This window comes from Amphibalanus amphitrite, unplaced genomic scaffold, assembly GCF_019059575.1.
Source record: "Amphibalanus amphitrite isolate SeventyFive unplaced genomic scaffold, NRLGWU_Aamphi_draft 000065F_arrow, whole genome shotgun sequence".
NCBI classification, from domain to species: Eukaryota; Metazoa; Arthropoda; class Thecostraca; order Balanomorpha; family Balanidae; genus Amphibalanus; species Amphibalanus amphitrite.
The window spans coordinates 1,241,340-1,267,204 of NW_024881561.1; the positions used below are offsets into that span (position 1 = coordinate 1,241,340).

Below are 25,865 nucleotides of genomic sequence, written 5' to 3' on the forward strand. Positions count from 1 at the left end.
GCGTTCAGGCCGGGGGCATCGTCAACTGATGGCGGGAGTCCGTTCCAATCGTTGATGACTCGGACCGAGAAGACTCAAGACATTTCGATGCACTCGGGATACAGCCCTCGGTTTTGACAGCTTCCATTGGTGTCCATGGGTGTTGCCTGTCGCTGCCGCCGCAAAGAATCCCTCTGCCTCGAGGTCAATCCCCTATGTGAGCACCTGGTAGACAGTTATGAGACAGCAGGTCGAGAATCTGGACTCTGGAGCCTCTCCTCATCTGGCTGATTTCGGATGGCGGCAACCAGCTTCGTAGCTCTCCTCTGGACCTTTTCTACGTGCCTCTGGTCCTCCTGATTGAAAGGTCCCCAAATGGAGTTTGCGTATTCCAGGTGATGTCGGACCATGGTTCGGAACAGCAGAGGCAGAGTGTTCTCGTCTAGGAGGGCGAAGCTTCGACGGATCAGGCGCGATGCCTTCGAAATCGCCGCGGCTGCCTGCTCACGGAACTTGAGTTGGTGGTCCACGTAGATTCCGAGGTCCTTCTCTATTAGGTGTGGTCCAGCTGCGTGGCGCTCATGTGATAGACGTGGTTTCCATTGTGGGAGCCCAGATTCAGTGACTTGCATTTTGTTCCATTGAAGGGCAGCTGCCAGCATTCCGACCATTCAACGAGTGTATCTAGGTCAGCTTGGAGGGTGAGAACGTCTGATGCCCGGTTGACACTCCTGTAAATTTTCGTGTCATCTGCGAACATCTTGATTGAGGACGATCGCGCAATTCCAGTTCTATGGCAGAATTTAGAGTCCAAAGTTTAACATGCGCACAAAGCCGCGCACGGCCGGTCCCTTCACTGACTTCGTCTGGCTACGGCCTGCCACCAACCGCAGCCATACCTGTCAGAAGGCCCATAAATGCCAAGCGCCCGTCGCGCTTCGAACCCGGACTGTTATAACCGGGAACGCGTGCTCTCACCACGTGGAGTCCAACGCTCTACCAATCGAGCTACGGGGCCGGCAAATTGCATTGCAATATTGCACTTAATATTTCATTTTCAGCCGTACTATTCTCCTGTTTAGGTAAGTAGAAACGTATTAAGGTCAGTACCATCGCCTTCGGAGAATAGTCAATAGAGTTAGATGAAATACCTTAGGTGTTGTTTCGGTAGATGAAGTACCGTTTCGAAAACAAACGATACTTCAGCTTTTTCAAGCAAATTCATCTTGCTCAATATACTGACCCGTTGCAAAAAATTCACTGTTTCCAATATTCTTGTCACCTCTTTACCCGACAGCAGCAATGCATCGCAATTAAGCCACTTTTGGAACGTACGACACATTTACATGTAAAAATGGTATGGATGTTTTTGAAACCAGGTGCCGGAGCGTTTTGCAAATTTTACAATGCCTCTGTGTGGCGACATATCTGATAAATCAGCAAACCTGGAACAGTCATTTTGAGTACCATGTCTACGTTTAGTTTAAGCAAGCTTTTGGTAGACAATAAACTAGTCTTGCTTGCCGAAGCATCTCAGCTCAAAGTGACAACTAAACAGTGAATTAATGTCGTTTTTATGACAGATATTTATTTAAGAAATCTCATAAAATCATGTTTTTGGCTATAAAATAAGCCCAATGATAATGGCGCCCACCAAACTTAATCAGCATTTTGCTTCCACAGCACCTGTTTCACCTGTAATGTTTATAAAAGGAAGAAAACAATTGTGTCATAAATAAGGACATGGGGCGTTTTACCTCCCCTGGGCGTTTCACACGGTTCTTCCTACCTACATTGGCTGGATGTGTACGATGCATTTATTTATACACAAATTAGGAAGTAGGTACACATAAGTGTGTTAACATCAGACCAGAAACATCGTCACGGAGCACCCACATACTGTCACAGTGAAGATTTTCAGCCATGGACCGGAAGGCAAACGCTCCACGTGGAGGTGGCTGCGAGCTGACAGCCGTTTCTTGTCACAGGCTGTTTGACCCGGCCGGCGGGTGCAGTTCTCGGGGCGGACCATGGACGGCGTGTCAGCTCGAAACTCTGTGGTGCCCACCCGCACGGCGCGCATCATGATGGAGGGCGTGGGCGCGCGCGTGATGCGCGGCCCCGACTGGAAATGGTGCAAACAGGTGAGAGGGACTGGGAGACGGTGGGGGCAGCAGTGACCGACTGTCGCCATCAGTGGAGGAGTGCGAACCAGACGTGATCGTCAGCTAGTAACTAGCTCGTCGTCTGACTCCAAGAGTACCTAGCTGCCAGTTTGTGGATCATCTTGTGTGCAGTCGAATTGGGATCTTTTTATTTACTTGTGATCTAGTTCTGTCTAAGCATCATATGTGCTATAATTGTTCAATAAAAGTCTAAAGAATTCCAATATGTTCTTTACTTGTTTTGCCATTTTTAATGCCAGGGACTACCGATTGCTGATTCTATCCAGCTTTGTGTTTTGTTTTGTATAATCTCGAGGAGCGTATACTATTCACTGTGCAGCCGACTGTTGTTCTCCCTGATTGCCGTCTGATGCAGCTGTGTGGCCGTGCACTGTGTCCCGGACACCCAGTAACCGTACGGCTGGCCGGCAGGACGGCGGCGAGGGCCACGTGGGCACCGTGCGTAACTTTGAGTCCTCTGAGGAGGTGGTGGTCGTCTGGGACAACGGCACGGCGGCCAACTACCGCTGCGCCGGCGCCTACGACCTGCGTGTCATCGACAGCGCGCCCACCGGTGAGGGGTGCACCGCCGCCGCTGCCGCTCGGCGGACACGTCCGTAGGGACAGCCGGTCTCCGGCCGGGATGGAATGGAAGGGTAGCTGACCTCGGCGGGCGGGATGTTAATATCCCGTCATTTGTTGGCTCATTTCATTTATTTCACTTGATTTATCTACTTCATGGTTGTACATAATTTTAATGGCATACCTTGCGGCTCGAAAATGTGTATAACGTAACCTCTTTCCAATAACCAAATGCAGAGCCGTCCAGTGCAACGGCCTCGGGTCTTGTAACATAGGTGGTGTTTGCATGTCTTTGTGGTGTCACGGTCATGAGATATTGAGTGCCAACCATTGGCCCGCTGGAGGGCCGTCGCCGTACTTTCTGTGCTTGCATGTGGTCCGCCGGCCAGCCGCAGCCGGGCCGGTGCAGGCTCAGCCCCGGGAGTCTGACGTGCACCAGCATCCGGAGAGGGAGCCGCTCCGCTCCGGGGTTTCTTTCGACTCGCATCATATGTTGCTCCTGTTCGTAATCTATTTCAAGGAACCTTTCAAGACCATTACGCTTATACTCCTGCTCGATGAATGAATGTATTAAACTCCAATCGTCAATTCTTTATGAAGCATCCAGTCACGTATGCACTTTGGTTTTGGACAACCGTTACCACATTCACGGTTGTATTCACAGAGCTAGTTCGGAACAGTTTTGCTATACGGAGCGTGTGTTGCGGTCTGCGCACCGCAGCTCGGCGATTTGCCTTGACCATTGCCCCTGTACCGACAGGCACCAAGCACGAGGGTACTATCTGCGATACCTGCCGGCAGCAGCCCATTTTCGGGATCCGCTGGAAGTGTGCCGACTGCTCCAACTACGACCTGTGCTCGGTGTGTTACCACGCTGACAAGCACCAACTGCGTCACCGCTTCTACCGGATCGCAGCGCCCGGCTCAGAGAGGTAGGTACGGCCCCTGCCCCGCGCCCGGCTCAGAGAGGTACGTGCGGCCGCCGCTCCGCGCCCGGCTCAGAGAGGTACGGCCGCCGCCCCGCGCCCGGCTCAGAGAGGTACGTACGGCGCCCACCCCGCGCCCGGCTCAGAGAGGTACGTACGGCCCCCGCCTCGCGCCCGGCTCAGAGAGGTACGGTGCCCGCCCTGCGTCCGGCTCAGAGAGGTACGGCCGCCGCCCCGCGCCCGGCTCAGAGAGGTACGGCCCCCGTCCCGCGCCCGGCTTAGAGAGGTACGTACGTTCCCCGCCCCGCGCCCGGCTTAGAGAGGTACGTACGTTCCCCGCCCCGCGCCGGGCTCAGAAAGGTACGGCCCCCGCCCCGCGCCCGGCTCAGAGAGGTACGTACGTTCCCCGCCCCGCGCCCGGCTCAGAAAGGTACGGCCCCCGCCCCGCGCCCGGCTCAGAGAGGTACGGCCCCCGCCCCGCGCCCGGCTCAGAGAGGTACGGCCGCCGCCGTCCGCCCGGCCGAGTCTGGGCCGCTCCGCCCCTCGTCGAGGCGTGCTGGGACAGCTGCGGGTGGGACGGAAGCCGTCCAGTGTAGCCGGGTGGACGGTAGATGACATGGTCGGCCTCAGCAGGGTCGGAGTTTGAGCTGAGCCACTGAGCGGGTGGCAGGCACGCGACTAGGAAAGGAAGCTGTATGTAGATGGCAGCACGCCTACTCAGCACTCACTCAGCATCGGGGAACAGTGTGGCGAGATCGCTTGTTTTGAGAACAGTTGTTCAGTTCAGGGTCTAGATGCTGGGCTCATCCGAGAGGTTGATGTTTGGTTAGGAAAATATGAGTTATGAAGTTTGAAAATTTAAAAGATATATTTTTCAATTAGCTCGCTCGTAATGCGTCGGTAATTGAACTGTGTGTAAGCGTGTTCATATGGGATTCATAGGGTATAGATTGTATTTCGCTTGCTTACATTGGACCGAAACACATCGTAGTGTGAAGTGAGGTATTGTATTTGCAGTGTACGAAGGCAGGGTTGTGACGGCACAGAGACAGATCTGTATTGTCGTCTAGCATTCGCGCATCACAATGCCACGAGCTGCTCACACTGCCTGCCTGCTTCCAGAGTGCTGGTCGAGCCGCGTCGGAAGAGCAAGAAGACGTCCGTGCGGGGAATATTTCCGGGCGCCCGGGTGGTGCGCGGCGTCGACTGGCAGTGGGAGGACCAGGTGAGAGTCATACTGCTCCCTAGGCTGGCGGTGCAGATTAGCTGGGTGGCCGCAGTTATGGTAATGGTCGGTTGTGGTCGCATTTATGGCAAATTATGGTCGCAGTTATGGTCGCGGGTTTTCTTGTTTAAAGGTCCCCAACTTCCCAGCCAAGAAGTCCCTATCATTTTTTTTTTTTTGAGGTGTTGATATTTCGCTTAATGCTCAGTGCTAACCGTATCTTAAGTTTTTTCCTGACGCTGCACCAGTCTCTACTTTCGACCGGGGCCCGAGTGAGCAGCGGCAGCGGCGGCGTCCCTGTACCGTTCGACGCCACCTGACGGCCACCGCTGCTGCTGTCCACAGGACGGCGGTAACGGCCGGCGGGGCAAGGTGACCGAGATCCAGGACTGGTCGGCGGCCAGCCCGCGCTCCGCCGCGTACGTCATCTGGGACAACGGCCAGAAGAACCTCTACCGGGTCGGCTTCGAGGGCATGGTGAGCGCCCGTCGGCGGAGGGCAGGAGCGAGGGAGGGTGGCGTAGGATTGGGCTGGTGTTGAACTGGTGATGTATTTGTGGTGGTGTGAACTGATTAAGTTTGACCCCGACTGACATCTTTTTATTGTGGCAGCAGTTCAGTGACTGCAGAACGGGCGACCGATGGGTAGCCTATACCATGGATCGGTAGCATATTTAGCTGTGCACACATGGAGCATGAATTTTGTCTTCGACAGCTACGTACGCATACATATAAGCCAGTTGATGACTTCTCTGTTCTCTCCCTTCGTCTACCTCTCCCGCTCTTATATCAATCTCCGTCTCTCCCTCCATCCGTCGCGCAGTTTGTATGTTTCGCGACCACTGATCTCTGACTATTCTCGCACAGGCCGACCTGAAGGTGGTCAATGACGCCCAGAGGGTCACGGTCTCCTTCCTTCCTCCATATCCCTTCACTGTCACTGACCAGCTCTGACTGTATGCTCGTACAGGCCGACCTGAAGGTGGTCAATGACGCCAAGGGCGGCACCGTGTACCGGGACCACCTGCCGCTGCTGGGGGAGCAGGGGCCGGGCCGCAGCGCTGGACACGGGTGGAGCATCGGCGACCAGGTCAGTCGGTACTTTTGAGCTGCTGCACGGACTGGGAAACTTGTGCGGCTGCTTTGAAACTCACATGCTTGTTATGTCATATTTCCGGCTCAGGCAGTTCTAGAGCCCAGTTAAGCCATTGCCACTCGTTTTTCCTTTTTTTCTTGCTCTGGAAAATAAGCGTACTTATCTCTGTATAGGTTTCATTGCTTTTTCTTTGTTACTTCGCTGAGTGTGAGTGATTTGCCTTCTGGCTAGCTCCGCATTCGTCCTCCATGGTTTGGTAAATGCTCACTCACTCAGTCGACTGTATAACTGAGCTGAACTCCCCTTCCCCCTCCACTGTCCGTGTGCCGTGACCTGACGCCCGCGTGTCCTCGGCAGGTGAACGTGGACCTGGACCTGGACATCGTGCAGTCGCTGCAGTACGGTCACGGCGGCTGGACGGACGGCATGTTCGAGTGTCTCGGCACAGCCGGCACCGTGGTCGGCATCGACGAGGACCATGACATCGTCGTCTCCTACCCCAGCGGAAACCGGTGAGCGGCGGCGGCGGCCGGTGAGCGGCGGCCGCGGCGAGCGATGTGGGGTACACCGCACGGAGGGACACGGGGCAGTGGTTGGGGTGGACGGTGGGAGCGACTCGGCTGCCTTTTGTGACCCGTGTCTCAAAGGAGAAGATGCCTTTTGATGGTGACCTGGTTGCGCGGTTAATACTGGTATGTTTTATCGCGCGGTATGTTTTTCTCAGCTGTAGTTTTTATATGATTTCCGTGTTTTCTTATTTGATTCGTATGCACAATTTCCTGAACAGTCACTCACAAGTACAGTGGGCACTAGGCAGCATTTACCGTGCACTGTTATTATCTCGTCTTTGTCAGCCCCTCCCATCCTCTTCTCCCGCCGCCGACCACCCCTGCTCTGACCACACTGCCCCCCCCTCTCACCGCCGCCGACCACCCCCTGCTCTGACCACACTGCCCCCCCTCTCACCGCCGCCGACCACCCCCTGCTCTGACCACACTGCCCCCCCTCTCACCGCCGCCGACCACCCCTGTTCTGACCACACTGTCCCTCTCACCGCCGCCGACCACCCCTGTTCTAACCACACTGTCCCTCTCACCGCCGCCGACCACCCCTGTTCTAACCACACTGTCCCTCTCCCCGCCGCCGACCACCCCTGTTCTAACCACACTGTCCCTCTGACCGCCGCCGACCACCCCTGTTCTGACCACACTGTCCCTCTCCCAGCCGCCGACCACCCCTGTTCTGACCACACTGTCCCTCTCACCGTTCACCCCTGTTCTGACCACACTGTCCCTCTGACCGCCGCCGACCACCCCTGCTCTGACCACACTGCCCCCCCCCCTCTCACCGCCGCCGACCACCCCCTGCTCTGACCACACTGCCCCCCCTCTCACCGCCGCCGACCACCCCTGTTCTGACCACACTGTCCCTCTCACCGCCGCCGACCACCCCTGTTCTAACCACACTGTCCCTCTCACCGCCGCCGACCACCCCTGTTCTAACCACACTGTCCCTCTCCCCGCCGCCGACCACCCCTGTTCTAACCACACTGTCCCTCTGACCGCCGCCGACCACCCCTGTTCTGACCACACTGTCCCTCTCCCAGCCGCCGACCACCCCTGTTCTGACCACACTGTCCCTCTCACCGTTCACCCCTGTTCTGACCACACTGACCCTCTCACCGCCGCCGACCACCCCTGTTCTGACCACACTGCCCCTCTGACCGCCGCCGACCACCCCCTGTTCTGACCACACTGTCCCTCTGACCGCCGCCGACCACCCCCTGTTCTGACCACACTGTCCCTCTCACCGCCGCCGACCACCCCTGTTCTAACCACACTGTCCCTCTCACCGCCGCCGACCACCCCTGTTCTGACCACACTGCCCCTCTCACCGCCGCCGACCACCCCTGCTCTGACCACACTGCCCCCCCCCCCTCTCACCGCCGCCGACCACCCCTGTTCTGACCACACTGCCCCTCTCACCGCCGCCGACCACCCCTGTTCTGACCACACTGCCCCTCTCACCGCCGCCGACCACCCCTGTTCTGACCACACTGCCCCTCTCACCCACTGCTCCCGCCGCCGACCACCGCTGTTCTGACCACACTGTCCCTCTCACCGCCGCCGACCACCCCTGTTCTGACCACACTGTCCCTCTGACCGCCGCCGACCACCCCTGTTCTGACCACACTGTCCCCCCTCTGACCGCCGACCACCCCTGTTCTGACCACACTGTCCCTCTCACCGCCGTCAGCTGGACGTTCAACCCGTGCGCGCTGAACAAGGTGTCGAGCGCCAGCGGCGGCGGCCCGGAGTCGGCCGGCAGCCAGTTCGCCGTCGGCGACCTGGTGCAGATTCACAGCGACCTGGAGCGCATCAAGGTGCTGCAGCGCGGCCACGGAGAGTGGGCCGAGGCCATGCTGCCGGTGAGTAGACGATCCCAGGGAGCGCTGAGGAGCCGTGCTCACCGCCGACCGCCGGATAGACAGGGGTGGGACTGGAAGCGCCAGTGAAGGGCGTGGCGGGGACTGTGTGCGCGTGGTTAGTGACGACCCGATGGTTAAGTGTCGTTCAAAACTGTGTGGCAGTCAGGTGGTCGATCGCGCTTCTAATCAGTGACAAATTCTGTGTTAGATTCAGTCGACTTCAGTTACTTTTGTCATTCATGGCTGGTTTTTGTTTTGACTTATTCCCTCCCCGAGTAACCCCGCAGGACCATCTCTCGACTGACTCGCTTCACCTTCTCTCTCCCTGACAATAATTCTGCCACACTTGTCTCCAGACAGACACCCCTCGATCAATTTTCCCCTACTGCCTCCCTTCTCCCCGCGCATTTCTCGACCCCGGCATGTGTCTGACTGTGGCTGCCGGCCGCGCCGCCAGACGCTGGGGAACATCGGCCGTGTGCAGCAGATCTACCACGACAACGACTTGAAGGTGGAGGTATGCGGCACCTCGTGGACCTACAACCCACTGGCCGTCACCAAGGTGGCCTCCGAGGGATCGGTGGCCTCCTCGTCGAGCGGTGGTGAGCGAACGGCAGGGGTCGGGGAGGGGGGGGGGCTGAGGGGTCCTCTGAGGGGTTGGTGGTGTCCTCGTCCAGCGGGGGTGAGCAGGGGACAAGGGACGGGGGGGGGGCTGCGGGGATCCTCTGAGGTATCGGTGGCCTCCTCCTCCAGCGGAGGTGAGAGACGGACGGACATGGGGGGGGGGAGGTGAACCTGCGGGGTCGTCTGGAGGGCTCAGTGGCCTCCTGTTCTAGTGGGTGTGAGCGGTGGGGGCCGGGCTGACTGACTGGGATTGGAGACACTGCAGGATCTTCTGCTAGTGAGCTCGGACTTTTTTTAACAGATATACAGGAGATGCGCGGACTTTTCTCGGGACTGTTAGGTATTTAGTTGACGCTTCTATGACGTTTCCCCGTGGTAATTTGTCATCTAGCCCTCATTTGGCAGCTGCTTTTGTGCGCCTATTAATTCAGCTAATTAGCAACGTTGCTTTGATTAGGCTGTCAAAGGCTACCAGCTCAAGATCTTTGCTGTTGTATTGTCAACCATTTTCGACTTGGGTGTCATTCTTTGTCGACTATAACTGCCCGATGAGCGTTGATGCTGGATTCGGCTGTAAGCTGCTAAGCAGATCACCCTGGCGTTGCGTTGACTGCAGCTGCAGACCTCTGGCCGCCTACCTTCCACCTTACCTCGTCCCTCGCCCGTCCGCAGAGCGTCTGACGGCCATGCTGAAGAAGCTGTTTGACTCACAAGTCTCCGGCGACGTGAACGAGGAGCTGGTGAAGGCGGCCGCCAACGGCGACATCCAGAAGTGCGAGGAGATCCTGAAGCGTCCGGACGCGTCGCGGGACGGCGTGTTCGCCGGGCACACTGCGCTGCACGCGGCCAGCCAGAACGGCCACCAGGAGGTCATCAAACTGCTGCTCATGCACAAAGTCGACACCGAAATCGAGGTGAGATGATAGGGTGAGAGTATAGGATGTCCTTGTAGAGATCTGAGAGAATGGTTGAGTGAGAGGGCGGCATGTCTTTGTAGTACAGCTGAGAGGGCGGGTGAGGGAATGAGATAGATGTCTTTATAGAGGACGTGAGACGGCGGGCGGGAGCCGGGAGGATCAGATTGCAGTGCAAAGATGACATTGAAATGGGTTGGAGAGCTGGTGGAGTTACACGGGAGGTGAACGTGTGCTGTAGAACTGAGACGTCAGTTACGCGGAGTGGTGAGAGACCGTCAGTATGGACACGTGATGTATTCATGGTATCGTTGTGTGAAGGTGTATGTTTGTGTGCTGCATATTCGTCACTTACCGGGCATTGTCTGTGACAAGGACGGTGACCGGGCGGTGTATGTGTCTGTGGCTGACTGGCCGTTGTCTCTCTGTTCCCAGGACAAGGACGGGGACCGGGCGGTGTTGTCTCCGTGTATAGGTGGTCACGTCGGTATGTCTGTTCCCAGGACAAGGACGGCGACCGGGCGGTGCACCACGCCGCGCACGGGGACGAGCCGGCCGTCATGGTGCAGCTGATACAGGCCGGTGCCGACCCGAACGCGCGCAACAAGCGCCGCCAGACGGCGCTGCACATTGCCGTCAACAAGGGCCTCTACAACCTGGTGCAGACGCTGCTCGAGAACGGCTGCCACCCCAGCCTGCAGGTCAGTTAAACAGCCACCGCCGACGGCAGAGTACCTACCTGAGAACGGCTGCCACCCCAGTCTGCAGGTCAGTCACTGACGCCTGGGTAGCTGAATATGGTATATGGTATGGTATATTAAACTCCATCCGTGCGCGCACAGCTGTTCGGATGTTTGCGTCATACAATAAATGCACATTGCACACTGCACAGACACACAATAAGACAAACTGAGGCGTTCTAGATAAACACTCGATGATAAATCATGCCTACAGATATCACACACCTAAGCACTGTTTCCACTCTGTTGCACCTCTCCCAACCTGACCATGAACTGCCCTCTCGAAGTGCACTGTGTTACAGTAGGCGGGAGCGTGTTCCACGCTGTCGCGGCTCGGTAAGAGAAGACACGTTGAGTGGTACTCAGCCGTACCCTTGGCAGCGCGAGCTGCTCTGATCGAGCGAGACGGGTATCACGAAGTGACGTGTCTCGTCTCCGCGTGAACATGCTGCGCATCGTGTTTGGAGCATACTGGTCATTGAGCGCGTGAAGAGGGAACGTAGAGAGGTGAATGTAGAGGGAACGGCTGCCACCCCAGCCTGCAGGTCAGTTACTGACGCCAGGGTAGCTGCTGAATGTAGAGAGAACGGCTGCCACCCCAGCCTGCACGTCAGTCACTGACGTCAGGGTAGCTGAATGTAGAGGGAACGGCTGCCACCCCAGCCTGCAGGTCAGTTACTGACGCCAGGGTAGCTGCTGAATGTAGAGAGAACGGCTGCCACCCCAGCCTGCACGTCAGTCACTGGTCCGGGGTACACACCGTCGACGGTCGATAGAACGGCTGCCACTCGAGATTCCAGGTCGGTCACTGACGACAGGATAGCTACCGCCGACGGCGATTCGTTTGGTTATTTCATTTGCAGGCGGATCTTGCATTTCTTTTAAGTATTTCTTATCAATGGGAAGCGTGCACGAGATACCTCCTCCCTAATTATGCACACCATTTTTTCCGTATGGTTGCGATAATGATCAATTTAAAAAAGCATTGTCACGCAACATTTCAATTCACCGTCATTGTCATGGCCCAGAACCGTTCAATGGCCTAGCACGTCTGTACTCTTAAAAAGTCGAAGCTCTTTATGTTTGGGTACGTCTTTTTTAATTTTAGGTATCTTGGTTAAGGAACGGGCGGGTAACGTAAGGTCATGATAAGCTGCAGCTTCGCGAAGTTCTTGTATGTTCCTCGCTGTAGTACACCTGTCTGCGCACGAATTTTGCTCGAATGCGGCCACAACTATGAAAGAAATGTTATAAGAGAGGACAGAGGGAGCGGAAATTATGTTTGAAAATGAATTAAACCGGTCCGTTCTTTCCGTTCTTCTGCCGCGTCCTTCCCTGCTGAGCGCTCTCTCTCTCTGGTGGCGCCAGGAGAGCTGCCGCGCTGCATGATTAATGTCCGCTGGGCCGCCCGAGATGGATGGGGATCCAGGACCTGGAAATTGCTCTGTCCGGGCGCCGGGCGGTCCCCATTTCTCTTTTTAACATACGCGCTTACATCTTTTTTTTTGTAAAAAATCTTGTAAATCAATCCCCGCTGCAAAACGCGCATAATTTTTAGTGTGTGGTGAAATTTCATAATTACTCTATTATTTGTAAAAAAAAAAGAAAAAGTTTTGGGCGTTTTTCTGCTGATATGACGATTTTTTAAAAAACATTTCCTTGTGATAACTTATTCATGAACTCGGTCGTGACAATGAATGAGCGTCGTTCCGACCTGACGTCGCCCCGTCTCTGCGCCCCGTCTGGTAGCATTTGGACTGGGTGGCTCGATCCGAGCAGCAGGCATCACTCTATCACTGTCAAGCCGTGACTACCGTCATTAACTTTAACATCTCTGGGTCTTTTAAACATCCAATATGCACGACATTTTATGTCTCTTTCTTTGAACTCAGGCCCTCGGCACTAAATTAGGGCGGTTTATATTGAGTCGGAGTGGCACACATAAGTGCTGGGTTCCTGCCTGGTGCAGCCAAATTACCGTTTCTCTGATGAGTCGGCCGGGGCCGTGTTATTAAATGGACCCTCCCACCTTCAAAAAAGTTAATGAATTGGCATGAAAGTGATGTCGCTCGGTTCAGAAAGAGCAAAAACAAATATCTACCAAATTTCATCGAAAAATATTCACCGGTTTTCAAGATATTAGACTTTTACTTTTGTTTACTTTTTGGGATCTCCGCTGTTCCCAGCGACTTTATTTGAAAGTGCGGCATTTGTTGCGCGCAAAGCAGCATATACCACCGCGTGCCACAAAACGTTTTAGTCAAACATTTAAAAATCGTTAGATATCTGAGCTGACGTCACACATTCAGAGGGGTATTCCTATGCATTAGCCCCTCTGAATCAAAATGCTGCAATTTTGAAATTCAATATTTCCGAGTTAAGGTATTTCTCGATGTTGTGAGTGCCGAAACCGGTAATTGTGAGCCAGGGACCCCATTTTGGCTATCTCAACTCAAATCTAATGTTAAGGTGGGAGGGTCTCTTTAATGCAGCCGCTCGGCCGGGGGGGGGGATGGGGCTGTGCGTCAGTGGGTCGGGGAGGGGGGGGGCAGCGCGTGCGGCGAACGGTCGCTGGCTGGCCGGCCGGTCGGCCCGCCGCTTTGATGGCGTCTGATCCAATCAGTGTCGGCGCTGGGTGGCCGAGTGCTCCCCCTCCTCCCTGGACGGGGGCGGAGTGCCCTCCCTTAACCCGGGCGGAGGCTGAGCCCGGGCCGCGTCCGAACGGCCCGGCCGCGGGCGGGCCGCCGCCGCACTGGCTCTGAGCTGGATTTGGCGCCCGTGTAACTTCCTTATGGGTTTCCACCACACCGTGCGGCTCCATATTTCATTAGCTAATTCTAGTTTAGCTTCTAACGGCGGTATATTGAACAGACCAAACTAAATGCGCTGGCAAACCTGCATTTAATTTCTATCGAAAATGATCAGTAGATGGTGCCCGAAAGGGTATAGTCGCACAGGTCGGCGATCTAAGAAAGACGTTGATTATTGGTGAGGACTAAGATGCAATCCTTTCCAAATAAAATCACAACGATGCTTCTACGTTTGTAGTGTTGAATGAATACATTTAATGATTTTTTCATCGAATCCATATTTTAATCATTTGTTTGTGGCTCGTTTTGAAACCAATCGTCGCTAGCGAAGCTGCGGTCTTCCCCCTCCCCCAGAGCCGAGTTTTCCCCTGCTCGTTACCCGTTCGCAGCGCCTATACTGACCGTCTGCTTCTTTCTCCTCAGGACCAGGACGGCGACACGGCGCTGCACGACGCCATCAGTAAGAAGCGGGACGACATGGTGTCGCTGCTGCTGGAGCACAGCGCTGACATCACCCTGGCCAACAACAACGGCTTCAATGCGCTGCACCACGCCGCGCTGCGCGGCAACCCCAGGTCAGTCCACAGTCAGCTCTGAGCGGCAACCCCAGGTCAGTCCACAGACACCTCTGCGGCCCAACCCCAGGTCAGTCCACAGTCAGCTCTAGCCCGACTCCAGCTCAGTTCCACCGACACCTCAGGCCAGTCCAGGGCACCGTGCGGCAACCCCAGGCCAGTCCACGGTACTGCGGGCAGCCACAGGTCAGTCCGGCAACCCCAGGTCAGTCCACGGACACCTCTGCCCAACCCCAGGTCAGTTCACAGTCACTAGTCCAACCCCAGGTCAGCCATCAGACACCTCTGTGGGGCCACTGGTCAGTCCAGGGACACCTGCGCAACCCCGAGTCAGTGGACGTTTCCGCTGCTGGTATCCTCGATCCTAAGACACATTTTGTAAACGATCTGTGTCGGGGAGCTCATACAAAAGCGCAGGTTTACGCCATCATTGTTATTTAAATGCATGAGTGGTTGATTGCTGCCTCTCGGACGCAGGTTTCGTGTACTTGCAAACAAGTAGATGGACCACCTTGACACTCAATGCCGATGACGAAGTATCTTGTCATTTACTTCCGAACGTTGGCAAAATACGACTTTGCTCCCAAATCCAAGTACCAAATGCCAGTGCTACCACGACGAGTGCCATCAGTTCACTCGTACCGACCATCCCATTTCCATTGACGAGCACACCCGACTGTGCGCCCGCCGGGACCGAAGTTGTCGCGCTGCCGGGCGGAACTTGGCCGCACTTCTGGCGGTGGCCATCCTTTTGGTTAAGGAAGCCCCGTGCGGCCGCGGTCACCGGGCGGCCGCTGCGGACGGCTGGACAGTGGTGTCTGGCTTCCCACCTGCCCGCGCCGCCGCCGGCACCGAGTGAGCACGGTGTATCGATCTCCGGCAACCCCGGCCGGCCGAGGTAGCCTGAATGCACGCGCGTCACCGGCGCCGCCGCTGGCCCGGTGACGCGGGCTGCGCGGGTGGGGCTCAGTGCGGCTGGAAGGCTGGATCGACTACATATGCGGGTGGTAGTGGGTGGCGGGTCACACACTGGATCGCTGGCCACACACAGGTGGCCGGCGAGCGGCATTGGAGCCGTGCGTCCTCGGGCACTGGAGCCGCGTGCTATACTAGAGTCGTGTGCTCTACTGCCCCGGCACTGAGTGCGAGCTGAATAAGCGCCGTGAGTTCATCGGCATATACGGGCTGGGTAGGGCTATAATATTTATAGATATATAGCACATTGGATGGGATTCTTACGCATTGTATAGGAGATATCCATCACATCTCCATGGGTATTATCTCTAAGTAATCTTGATCACTGCCACCATCATCTGCCGCCGGCCTCGCCCATTCCCCTGGTCTCTCCCTCTCCTCCGCCCTCTCTCTCTCCCCCTCCGTCTCCGCGCCGTTCTCGGCCGTCCGTCGGGGGCCCGTAACACTCTCATCCGTCGCCGTCGCCATCCGGACTGCGATCAATGGCACCGGCCGGGACGCTCGAGCCGCCCGCCCGCCGGACGGCCGACCAGTGCTGGAGCGAGCTGCTCGGGACGGCCCAGCCGCCCACCGCGGACCCACAGAAGGACGGATGGACGGACGGACGGACGGACGGGTACTGGAGCGAGCTGCTCGGGCCGGCCCAGCCGCACTCTTTCTTCGTAGGCCTAATCATTCATTTTTTTATTGGACGGAAAGTGGTCACAACTGGCACGCTCTTTTGTTACATTTGAAACATTCACTTGACAAATGTCTGTAAACAAGGGCGCCTATAATGACTTGGACCACCAGTCAAACGGTCCACTGATGATTCTGGTCACGGACCAATGTCAGCTTATGCCTCAATCGCTCTGTCACTCTCGACGTCATAATTTGAGTCCTCTCCTAATTCATATTTAGTCAAAAATAAAATATTACCTTGGCACAAGCGTCCTCCGAAGAGGTCTGTCCAACCATCTCAGTGGAAGCCGAAGCCCCGCCCGGTGCCGACCCGGCTCGACCCGACCCGGCCCGGCCGCAGTGGTGGCAGAGACAGTGGCGGCTAGGTGTCGCGGTCCGCACGCACGTAGATCACCGACAGCTTCTGTGAACCAAACGGTAACGTCGGTTACGGCGGCATTTGGGTTGTACTTTTCTGTGGTCTGTGATCGGCGGAAACCAGCGACCACCGACTTAGCTGAGTACCTCAGAGCATCGGCCACTGACAACTTTACAGAGCTGTCATTGGAGTCTGACTTCTGATGACTGGTCGCTGACCGCTGCCACCTGACCACTGGTCAGTGACCGTTGGTCCGTCTGCTCAGCTGTGCGGCCGTTCGCCATTGATCGGCGGTCGTTAGACGGCACCTAGCAGCCGGTCGGCGTGAACGGACCGGCCGCCCCCGCCCCCGCCCCCGCCTCCGCCCGTGTATCGATTGGCGGGCACTCAGGTGAGCCGGGCCGACCGTCGGCCCCTCCCCGTCAGCGGCCAGCTGACAGACCGGCACCGCCGCGGTCCGGAATAGTGCCCAGACGCTGCGGCGGCGGTCCGGCCAGCTCCTAGCGATGGGCCTCCGCAGCCGCCACCGCTGCAGTCCGGATTGGGGCTCAGACGCTGCGGCGACGGGTCCCCAGTCTGGCGGCGGTCGGGTCGACTTCTAGCGACGGGTCCCGCCCGCAGTCCGGCCGGCTCCGAGCCAGGACTACCAACGCAACCGCAGCGGCAGTAGCGGTGGTCGGTCGGGCCTGGATCAAACGTACGGTGGATTTTTGCACGTTTTCTCCCCTGGTCCTCCGGCAGCGCTCGGAGTGATGAGGCGGTAATCGAACAACAACACCGGTGTGGTATTAGGCTGATGGTAAGACAGCGCGCCGGCTGTGCGGGATCGTAATGGGATTGGTGCGCCACTCCGGCCCCGGGGCCCGACAGGCTGATTGACGGATGTCCGCGGAGAGGGAGAGGGAGAGGGAGAGAGCGGGCCACTCTCCCCAGGAGTCCAGCGGGTGCCGCACCCAGCCTGCATCCCCAGGAGTCCAGCGGGTGCCGCACCCAGCCTGCATCTGTTGGGATATTGTGACCGCGGACCGGTCGTGCGGGGCCGAGGCGCGGGCCGGGCCGGCGGCTCGGCCGGCCGGCCGGCGAGCCGCCTGACCGCCGCGCGGTCACTGCGCATGCGCTCTGTGCCGTGGTTATATAAGGGCGCGACCGTGATCGGACTGGGTCAGTCGGCGGGTCGCCGTGTCCGTGCTTGGTCTTCGGTCGCTGGAAGCACAATACACCGTGTCGTGGTATATGCAGCTTTACTTGGCCCTAACAACAGCTGGTATCGCTCGTTGACCTAGGAGCTGTTCTAGCTTCTAACAAGGACCAGTGGAGACCAGCTGTGGCGTATCATGGTTCTCGGATGCACGGCTGAGCGTCACTCGGCGACTGAAGTACTGCTGGCGTAAGTACTTCAGGCTTCAGTAAAAAAGCATCACAGTCACCATGCAGTACCTGCTCAGAGGGGATGCAACAGAAGCCTGAGTCAATTATGTAAAGCCAGAATCAGAGTCTGGTCACTGAAAAACCATCGACTCAACGACCCTGATGACCCCCCAGTCTACAGAACATACGGAGTTCTGCCCGATTGGCTCTGGAAAGCTTGAGAAATGGTAGCATTTTAGCTCGACACTCTCGCTCCACTGGCTTCAGTTCCGGTGTGGCTGGTAGCTGATGTGAACGGACCACTGGGCAATCGGACGGCGCCTCGCTGCCGGTGACACGGGCGCGGTGACCCGACGGCAGACCATGGGGCAATCGGACGGCGCCTCGACACGGGTTCGGTGACCCGACTACGGCTGTCCGGCTGATCGTGGTGATCTGCTCCGGCTGCCGGTGTTTGATAAAAAAAACCATCGGCTCGATTAGGCCAGTCATACAACCTGCGCATCCCGCTGGCGGGTTTGGCTTTTTGTGTATAACCCAATGCTATTTGAAACTATTTTACCCTAATAAAGTAAGCACCAATTTGAACTTATGTTTCGGATACTACAGTTCGAAGTTACTTACTATCTAGAGGGCAGCAAGTTTTGCTGAGTTATGCATCGCTGAAGTTTCATGGTGTCACGGATGTTGGCCATCGACCCCCGTTCTTGTCGAGCGCCCGTACTGCGGGGACGTGGATCCGTTCTTGTCGAGCGCCCGTGCTGCGGTGGTATGGGTCGCTGTCTTCGTTTGATGACTGCCCCGTAGAGTGCCGGCCGACCACAGCTGGTTGAAGGGGACCAATAGAGGCAACTGAACTATTCGGCCCGAGTCCAGCCAGCTGCCGCCGGACGGCACAGACAGACGTACAGACGGCGGACGAGATGCTCTGTTCGATCTGATCCTGTCGGCTCAGGCAAAGGAGCAGACGGCGGCGAGATACTCCGACCTGATACGGCAGGATGTGCAGCCGTGTCGATGCTACGCTGATACGATGTTGCGCTTTTGTGAGCATTCTTTTCGCCGGCCTAATTTTGTGTTGCTACTTGCTACCATTGCCTACGTTATGTAGCTGGCGTCATGCCAGTATCGTTCCCGAGCCGCGCCGTGGCCATTTGTGGTGACCGCCGAAGAACTCCAGGCTCCAGGGATGAACGCTGGTCCTCTGACATCACTTTCCACTGTTACGGAGGCTTTTGGCTTTGCGAGTAGTGATGGCACACCGGTGTTACAATCCGGTTCCGTTCGATAACACGGGTTGGTGTCAGTCCCAGGCCGGTCGGCGTCTCGCTCCCTAACTGCCCTGTGACCCACAATCACCGGGTCGGTGCGCAGTCCCGTGCCGTCCTGTCACACGCTATTCGGCTAGGCTGTACCGCAGAGCAGATATGTTCGGCGGGCAGTCTACCCTCCAGGGTCCGAGAGAGGCGCCCGGCCGCGAGCCCATCTTCCAGGGCCTGAGCAGCGCCCGCAGTTCCATGCCGTCCTGAGCTGTAGCCCGGTTCGGTCGACCCGGGGCCGACGGTCGGCCGATACAGCTCCCCAGTTTGGTCGATGCCGGCCGCCGCGCCCTGGCGGCTCCAAACCGCCCGCACCGGTCCTGGGAAATAATGGACGCTTTAGACGACGCGGCCGACTCCTGAGCGGGCTGCCCGCCCCCGCCGTGGCCTCTGTTGTGTATCAGCGCCCTGCGGCCGGCACTAATTGGTCCTCGTGCGGCCGGCGCGGCGGTGTCGGGTTCCGGGTGGGTGGGGGACCCTGTCCCCGGCCCCGCCCCGTACCGACTGCGCCCTCTCCCCCTGCGGCGGCCCGGCCGGGTTCGGAGCGGAGGGCCGCTCGATACTGAGACGAGTCGCGTGCCGCCGCCGCGCCACGCAAACAGCTCGCGGCTGTCTGAGGCGGAACTGGGCCGACACTTGTGTTTGAGCGCACGACGGCCGTATAAAAGGCCGGCCACGTCCGGTCGTGTTGATTTACGGCGCTGCTAATGTTGGGTGTCGTGTACTCGATCAACATGCGCTATGAAATTATGGTGTATGTGGATCCAAGAGGGAGCGCGGGGACCAATTAGCTCAATTTATCGTTTCTGGTCATGTACTGTCGTAGGAGCAGGCACTGTGTCAGTAAGGTTCCGAGAGGATGCGGCATTTAGGTCTTCTATGACTGTTCCAATGAGCATGATGTGAAAAGGAATTAAATTGAAGCATTGCAACTAATCCATTGGCCATTGGGGTATGGCATAATCATTCGGTGTAAAATTCTGCCCCGTATGGCTTACGGTGTGGTTGATCTAAGGCAAACCGAACTTTTCCAAGTTTACCACAATGTGTGGGTTAAGACAGCCGGGATTTAAACCGAATACTTCTATGTTTGACGACCAAGCTGTAGGTACCCATTTTTGCCCAATTTAGCCAACTTCTGTCTTGCGTCTGGGACTGTTATTCGAAAATGTTTGTCATATAAAGTTTTCAAATCATTACACGCAAGACCTTGTTTATGCGTATAGCCACTAACTCAGAATCGTGAATTATCTTCCAGATGATCCACTCCCCACTCCCATGGCAATGACTGGGTTCGTCCGTCGTGTAGCCGCCCGCCGCCCGCCGCGCCTGGCATTATTCGGATAGGCTGTACCGCTGAACAGACGTGTCCGGCGGGCAGCCTACCTTCCAGAGTCTGAGCGGCGCCAGACCGCTATGGCAAGCCTATCTTCCAGGACTCCGAGCGAGCCTACCGGCCATCAACACTGCAATCAGTGAAATGGCAGGCCAGAGATCGGAGCGGCCCCCGTGGAAAGCCGGCAGCAATGGCTGCCGGCGATTCGTTCATTAATTGCTCCTAACGAGGCTGCTGGGCTCGTTGGCTTCGGTAACGAGGAACTCTCAACACGATAATGTTTGCGGTGCTTTTTAGGCTTATTGAATTGGGAGGAAATGTGGAGGGCATTATACAAACACAATGTGATTTGGGCTTGTTATCGCCGCAGTTATGATAATTGTTGTAGAACATCGCAAACATGCAAGAAACGTGAGAGCTTCGTTCATCGAATGAATGTGGTCTTCATCCCACAAGGGTCGGCCTGCCGGTGTCCTGGTCTTTTCCATTCAGTTCCATCTATTGTACGCGGCGGATGCGTTAGGCCGGCCGGGTCGGAGCGGGACGAGCCCCGGCCGGCGCCAGCTCGGACCATGTAGCGAGCGGCGTGGCTCTGCGGCGGCCGGCCGACGAGCCGCCCGGCCGCCGGCAGCGACCAAAATCAATGCGCCACGCTGCCGGCCGGCGGCGTGCGGCGCCCGTCCGGCCCGCAGCGCGGCCGCTCCGTCCGGTCCGCAGCGCGGCCGCTCCGTCCGTGGGGCGTGTTCAGCCGGTGGTCTACACAGTGGAGCTGGGACGACCGCCGGCCTAAACAGTGGAGCTGGGACAACCGCCGGCCTATACAGTGGAGCTGAGACTTCCGCCGGCCTACACAGTACACAGTGGTGCTGAGACGACCGCCGGCCTACACAGTGGAGCTGGGACGTCCGCTGGCTCCTAGAGTGAGACGTCCGCCGGCCGGCCGCCGCCGTCTCTGCCCGGCACCGGACCGGACGGTCTCCCTGTGACTGATGGAATACCGACCCAGCCGCTGCTGACTGAGCGATAGGGTCGGAAAGGCATCGTCTGCGGGCGCGAGCTGAGAGGTCAGGCCATTGAGCTGAGACTGAGGTCAGACCACTCAGCGGAGAGGTCGGACCGTTCAGCGGAGATGTTAGACCTTTGACCTGAGGGGCCAGACCACTCAACGGAGAGGTCAGACGAGGTCAGATCTCTGAGCGGAGCACTAAAAGGACAACATTTCCAGCGGCCCTGCGGCATTACGCGATCAGCCCGTTTATGCTGAAGTTACTACTAGCTGATTTTGATGCGTTATTGTCCACCGAGCCGGCCTCGCAATGAGCATCACACGCTCAGAAAGCTGAAGCTGGAGTAGAACTGCCGAGTAAAACTTGAGCGGAAACCTTCGTACTCCACAAGCTGCAGGTTCAACCTTTCAATAGTTTTATTTTCAATCACGGAAAGACAGGTGGAATGCATCGTCCGCAACGCACACCCTCTCTCTCTCTCTCTCCGCCGAAGAAGCACTTGTTTTGCTAACATGACTGCTAAGCGCTAAACGTCCGTAATCCACGCTGGCCCTGGCCGATTTGTGATTATCGATGCAATGAGAGGAGGGGCTTCGACAAGATCCCCGTCACGTCTGGTCCCTAATTGAGCCCGAGATTTGCGGTAAAAGCCAGCACGATCCTCGGGAGAGAAAGCTTGGTAGAGCAGAGCCCCAATTGAATTACTAGATTCAACTGAACATTGTAGACACCAGTTATAATTAGTTTGGACACTGTGTGCCAATAAGCGATCAGTAACCACCTTGAAAGCCTTACCCCGTCGGGGTTCTGGGACAGTGGGCTCCGGTCCGCCATCGGTGCGGTTTGTTGTGGGTTGTCCTTGGATTTGGTCCAGGTAAATCATGCTCTGGCTGGATCAGGACTCGTTCAGTTTGGGAGAAGGACAGGGTGGATGTGTGGTCCGATAGGGTTGTGACCAGGTCTGATCGTGTGATGCTCGATACCGGTGCTCACAGTCGCACTGCGCTGGGCTCTCCATTCATTGACGCACGGTCGACCAGCAGTGCTCCGGCTGAATGTTTGCCTGGCTATGAACAGTCATCGAACGGGTGTTGCTGGGGACACGAGTCGCACATATCTCTGACTATGGCTCTGCCGAAAGTCTGATCTAACTGAGCTCGTTAGATGCTCTACCCGAGCTGATTGCTGCTGCTGTCGAACTCATGGATCCTCTTCCGGAACTGATAGATGCTCTACCCCAACCAATGGAGGCTTCACCCGAATCGAATACATGTTCTACCTGAGTTAAATGGAGACCCGGCAGAGCTCTCCGGGCCGATGTTCGTCAGCTTCTGAACGTGGATCGGGTCGCGCATTTAAAGTAGGCTGTCGGAAGTTGGCGCGGTTTCTGAGATGTGATGGGTCCGGAGATGAAGCCCGCCTCGCGAGTGCTGTTACAAATCTTATGCGGACGCACTGCGCACCGGATCGATTGGTATTCAAGACGCGCACCATGCTGTCAGCAACTCTGGGGTATAGTGAGGCCGATCTGGCATTCAGGCTGCTCTTGAGCTGGTTCTCGGATATCATTAGACGGGTATTGCTGGCCAATATAAAGTTTTCTCCAATATTGACAGTGTATCACTTACCTGTCTGTGTTTATCCGCTTCCCTCTCCTTGTGTGTCGTAGTGTCCCGTTCTTCCCTGCTGCCGTCCGGCCGTCTATCCTGCTCTGTCCGTCCATCCGTCGCTCCCGTCCGTCTGTCGCTCCCGTCGCTCGGTATACCGTGATCCTCCCGTCGCTCGGTCGGTCGGTGGTGCCTCCACCCGGCTGCCGGCCCGCCCGCCGTGTGCGCGCCGGGTCGTCGGCCGTCGCTGCCGACGACGCCGCGCCGCCGCCGTGGGTCCGACGGCCGCCGACGAGGCAGGCGGGCCCGCCGACCAGAAACCGGGACGGTCCGATCCGATCAGCCACCCGATCTAACAGAAACAACTGGCAAATCAAAGGATGGTGTCGGTGGTCTTAGTTTCGCGTGAAGCTTCTCCGCCTCCGCCTCCTCTCGTCTGTCACCGTCTCTGTCTCCGTCTCCGTCTCTGTCACCGTCTTTGCCTCCGTTCCCGCCTCATTTTCTGTCACCGTCTATCACAGTCTCCGTCACCGTCTCTATTTTCCTTGTCGGTCCGCTGCGGCGGCTCTGTTTCCGTCCCGCCGCGGCCGTGGCGGCTCTGTTTCCGTCCCGCCGCGGCCTGGCGGCTCTGTTTCCGTCCCGCCGCGGCCTGGCCGTATTGCCATTCACTGAGCTGGGAACTTGTCAGCTGCGGCAGCTCCGGACGACACCGCTGGCACGGACAGTGGGGCGGGCCGACGGACAGTGGTGAGGACAGTGACCCGGCGCACTGCGGGACGTGAGACATTGACAGTGCCCGGATGGAGTGAGAATGAACCGTACTTAATGGAATTGTTTGCTTGTTCCGTGTGTTGGATCAGGCCCTCTCGGTCTAATGAGACCATTTCAGAACTGCAATACAATAAGAATTAGGGGGAGGTATTGCTCTGAGTTGCCACCCTGGTGCACGTCCGCCGCGCCGGGGCTCAGCCCGTCACAGTGGACAGGCCAGCCGTCCACACAAACGGTCGCTCCATGCATGTGAGCCTGGCCCTGAGGGGACCACTCACGTCGGATGAAGGTGACCGTCCAGCCCAGAGCTGTGGTTCCGGGACTTGAAGAGAAAGGTGTAAGCGCCCTGATGGATGAGATGGATCAGAGATTTCCTGGAATGGCGGCCCGGTAAGGTCGATGACACAGGGGAACGGAAGTCTTCGTAAGCGTTTGATTTGACCCACTGCTGCGTTTTAACATGGTTTTAACCGTGCCGACGGAAGGAAAGGGCCCGCCTTCGATTCCAGTATTGAATCCGCTGCATATCTAATACACGTGGCAGATTAGCTAAATAGGTTGAAGGGTGATTTTCCTGACCATAGGCCTGCTGAGGCGTCGGTAATGTATTTTCCTGCACATCTGTGTCTGCGTGGCGCCATCTACTCTGGCCTGTGATGGGATGTAGGTAGGTGGCGCCACCAGTCGGACTGCGGTACGCTGCTCCATCTACTGCTGGACCAGCTGAACCGTGTACGGGAGGGTTTTCTCGGCTCTCTCAAGTCGTGTCTGTGTTACGGTATCTGCGTTTTGGCTGAGTCTTAGAAGCGGTCGGTAGAATGTCCACGGAGGATTTTGAAGTGTTTCACCATAGAAAGCAAACCAGATTTGGCGCGAATTGATCCTCTGCTCTGCCTCATCGTCTTGAAACTACACGCAGTGATTGGCAGAGCTACTCATATATGGTTTCATTCCTACATAAAACAAACCTGCCTTGTCATATTTTGTCGAAAATCAGTTCAATTGAAGTGGTCAGTTATTCCGTATTCGTGTATTTCAGTGGTTGCTGCTTATTAAAATTTATTTCGAATCTTTTAACAATACACAGAGTTCAAAGTTCTATCTAGTTCATGTTCCATTGAACGCATGCAAACCTTTTGACGGAAACAGAATGCAACAATCATGATCTTCACTTTTCTTCAGTGGAAGGGTTTATATTTTCCGTGGTAATCCATTCCACACCCGTTAGGGTGAAAGATTTATTATTTACACATAATAACGCCAAACACATAGCTTGCAGCAGCTCCTGTCCCTCTGTCTGGACATATTACACATGTATTGGTCCGATTGCACACTAAACAGTGCTCTGCTAAGCGGCAGGACATAATATAACGGAGCTTCCCTGGCAGAGCGGGGCGCTGAGGGCGCCACCGGTCTCTGAGACCCTCCGCCGTCACCAGAGGCCGCTCGGGCCGGCTGTCGGTAGCTAGCTCTCCCTCAGCTGGCGGCCTGCACTGCCCGGGTTCCAGCCCCGGGTCCTCCTCTGTCACCAGAGGGCGCTCGGGTCCCTCAGCTGGCGGCCTGCCCTGCCCGGGTTCCGGCGGGTCCCGACCGGCCCTGCCTCAGTTCCTGCGCCGGGTGAAGAGGTCGGCCCGGATGTCGCTCGCAGCTGTCGGGCGCATCTCTCTGAGAAGGGGAGATGCTGGAGGGGCCCGAGGAATGTCGTCACCCAGCAGCTGTCTGGGATTCTCCTGTGGGAGAGCGGGAGAGACTGAGGAGTAAGCCGAGCACACCATATCACCCGGACGACGCCCCGCAGCTGTTCAGGACGGCGGCGAAGGGAGACCAAGGAGGGAGGACATGGGTGCGCTCGACGGTGATGGTTGACCGGCGCAGGAGATATCTCGGAGCCAAACCTGCCAAACTGCGAACCTTTTCTGACTGTATGAACCCAATCTCTACGGATCACAGTTGACAGTGTTATGGTGTCTTCAATATCTGGCAGTAGCGTCATACAAAGTTAAAACGAACTAAGCTTGTAGACGAATGTGACAAGGCAATTAAAAAAAGCAATTACCAAGCTGTGTGGTGCCGATTTGAAGTCCTCTTGCTGGGCCACTTCTTGCTTTTCTTACGTGTTTCCTGGGCTCTTGTCAACGATTAGCGTTAAGATTAAAATCAACGCCAGTTTTGACTACTGCTTGGATCTAGAATCTGCTGTCTTTGAGTGCGAAGCAACATGCATTTCAAAACTGCTTTGAAAAATCAATTCTTTCCTTATCTTTAAACGGCATTCGTGCGAAAGAGGCATTAGCCCAGCGGAGTCCAGCTGAGAGCATCTGGCGTTGTTTATTAGGTCTTTAGAGCGCGCCGACTACTTAGGCCATTTTGCGCCCATCAG

General features: G+C 56.7%; 1 protein-coding gene across 1 annotated transcript in view; it reads left to right on the forward strand.

Annotated features, from left to right (window-relative positions):
- LOC122378776 (E3 ubiquitin-protein ligase MIB1-like) overlaps nt 1-25,865 on the forward strand; it is a 43,497-nt gene that overhangs the window by 2,906 nt on the left and 14,726 nt on the right. The window contains exons 2-13 of the mRNA XM_043360245.1: nt 1,968-2,123; nt 2,577-2,718; nt 3,487-3,658; nt 4,775-4,877; nt 5,223-5,354; nt 5,847-5,966; nt 6,330-6,484; nt 8,229-8,400; nt 8,858-9,002; nt 9,697-9,938; nt 10,442-10,639; nt 13,912-14,063. Of these exons, the coding sequence (XP_043216180.1) occupies nt 2,010-2,123; nt 2,577-2,718; nt 3,487-3,658; nt 4,775-4,877; nt 5,223-5,354; nt 5,847-5,966; nt 6,330-6,484; nt 8,229-8,400; nt 8,858-9,002; nt 9,697-9,938; nt 10,442-10,639; nt 13,912-14,063 (1,847 nt within the window). The 5' untranslated portion in view covers nt 1,968-2,009. The remainder of the gene's footprint in view (nt 1-1,967; nt 2,124-2,576; nt 2,719-3,486; nt 3,659-4,774; nt 4,878-5,222; nt 5,355-5,846; nt 5,967-6,329; nt 6,485-8,228; nt 8,401-8,857; nt 9,003-9,696; nt 9,939-10,441; nt 10,640-13,911; nt 14,064-25,865) is intronic.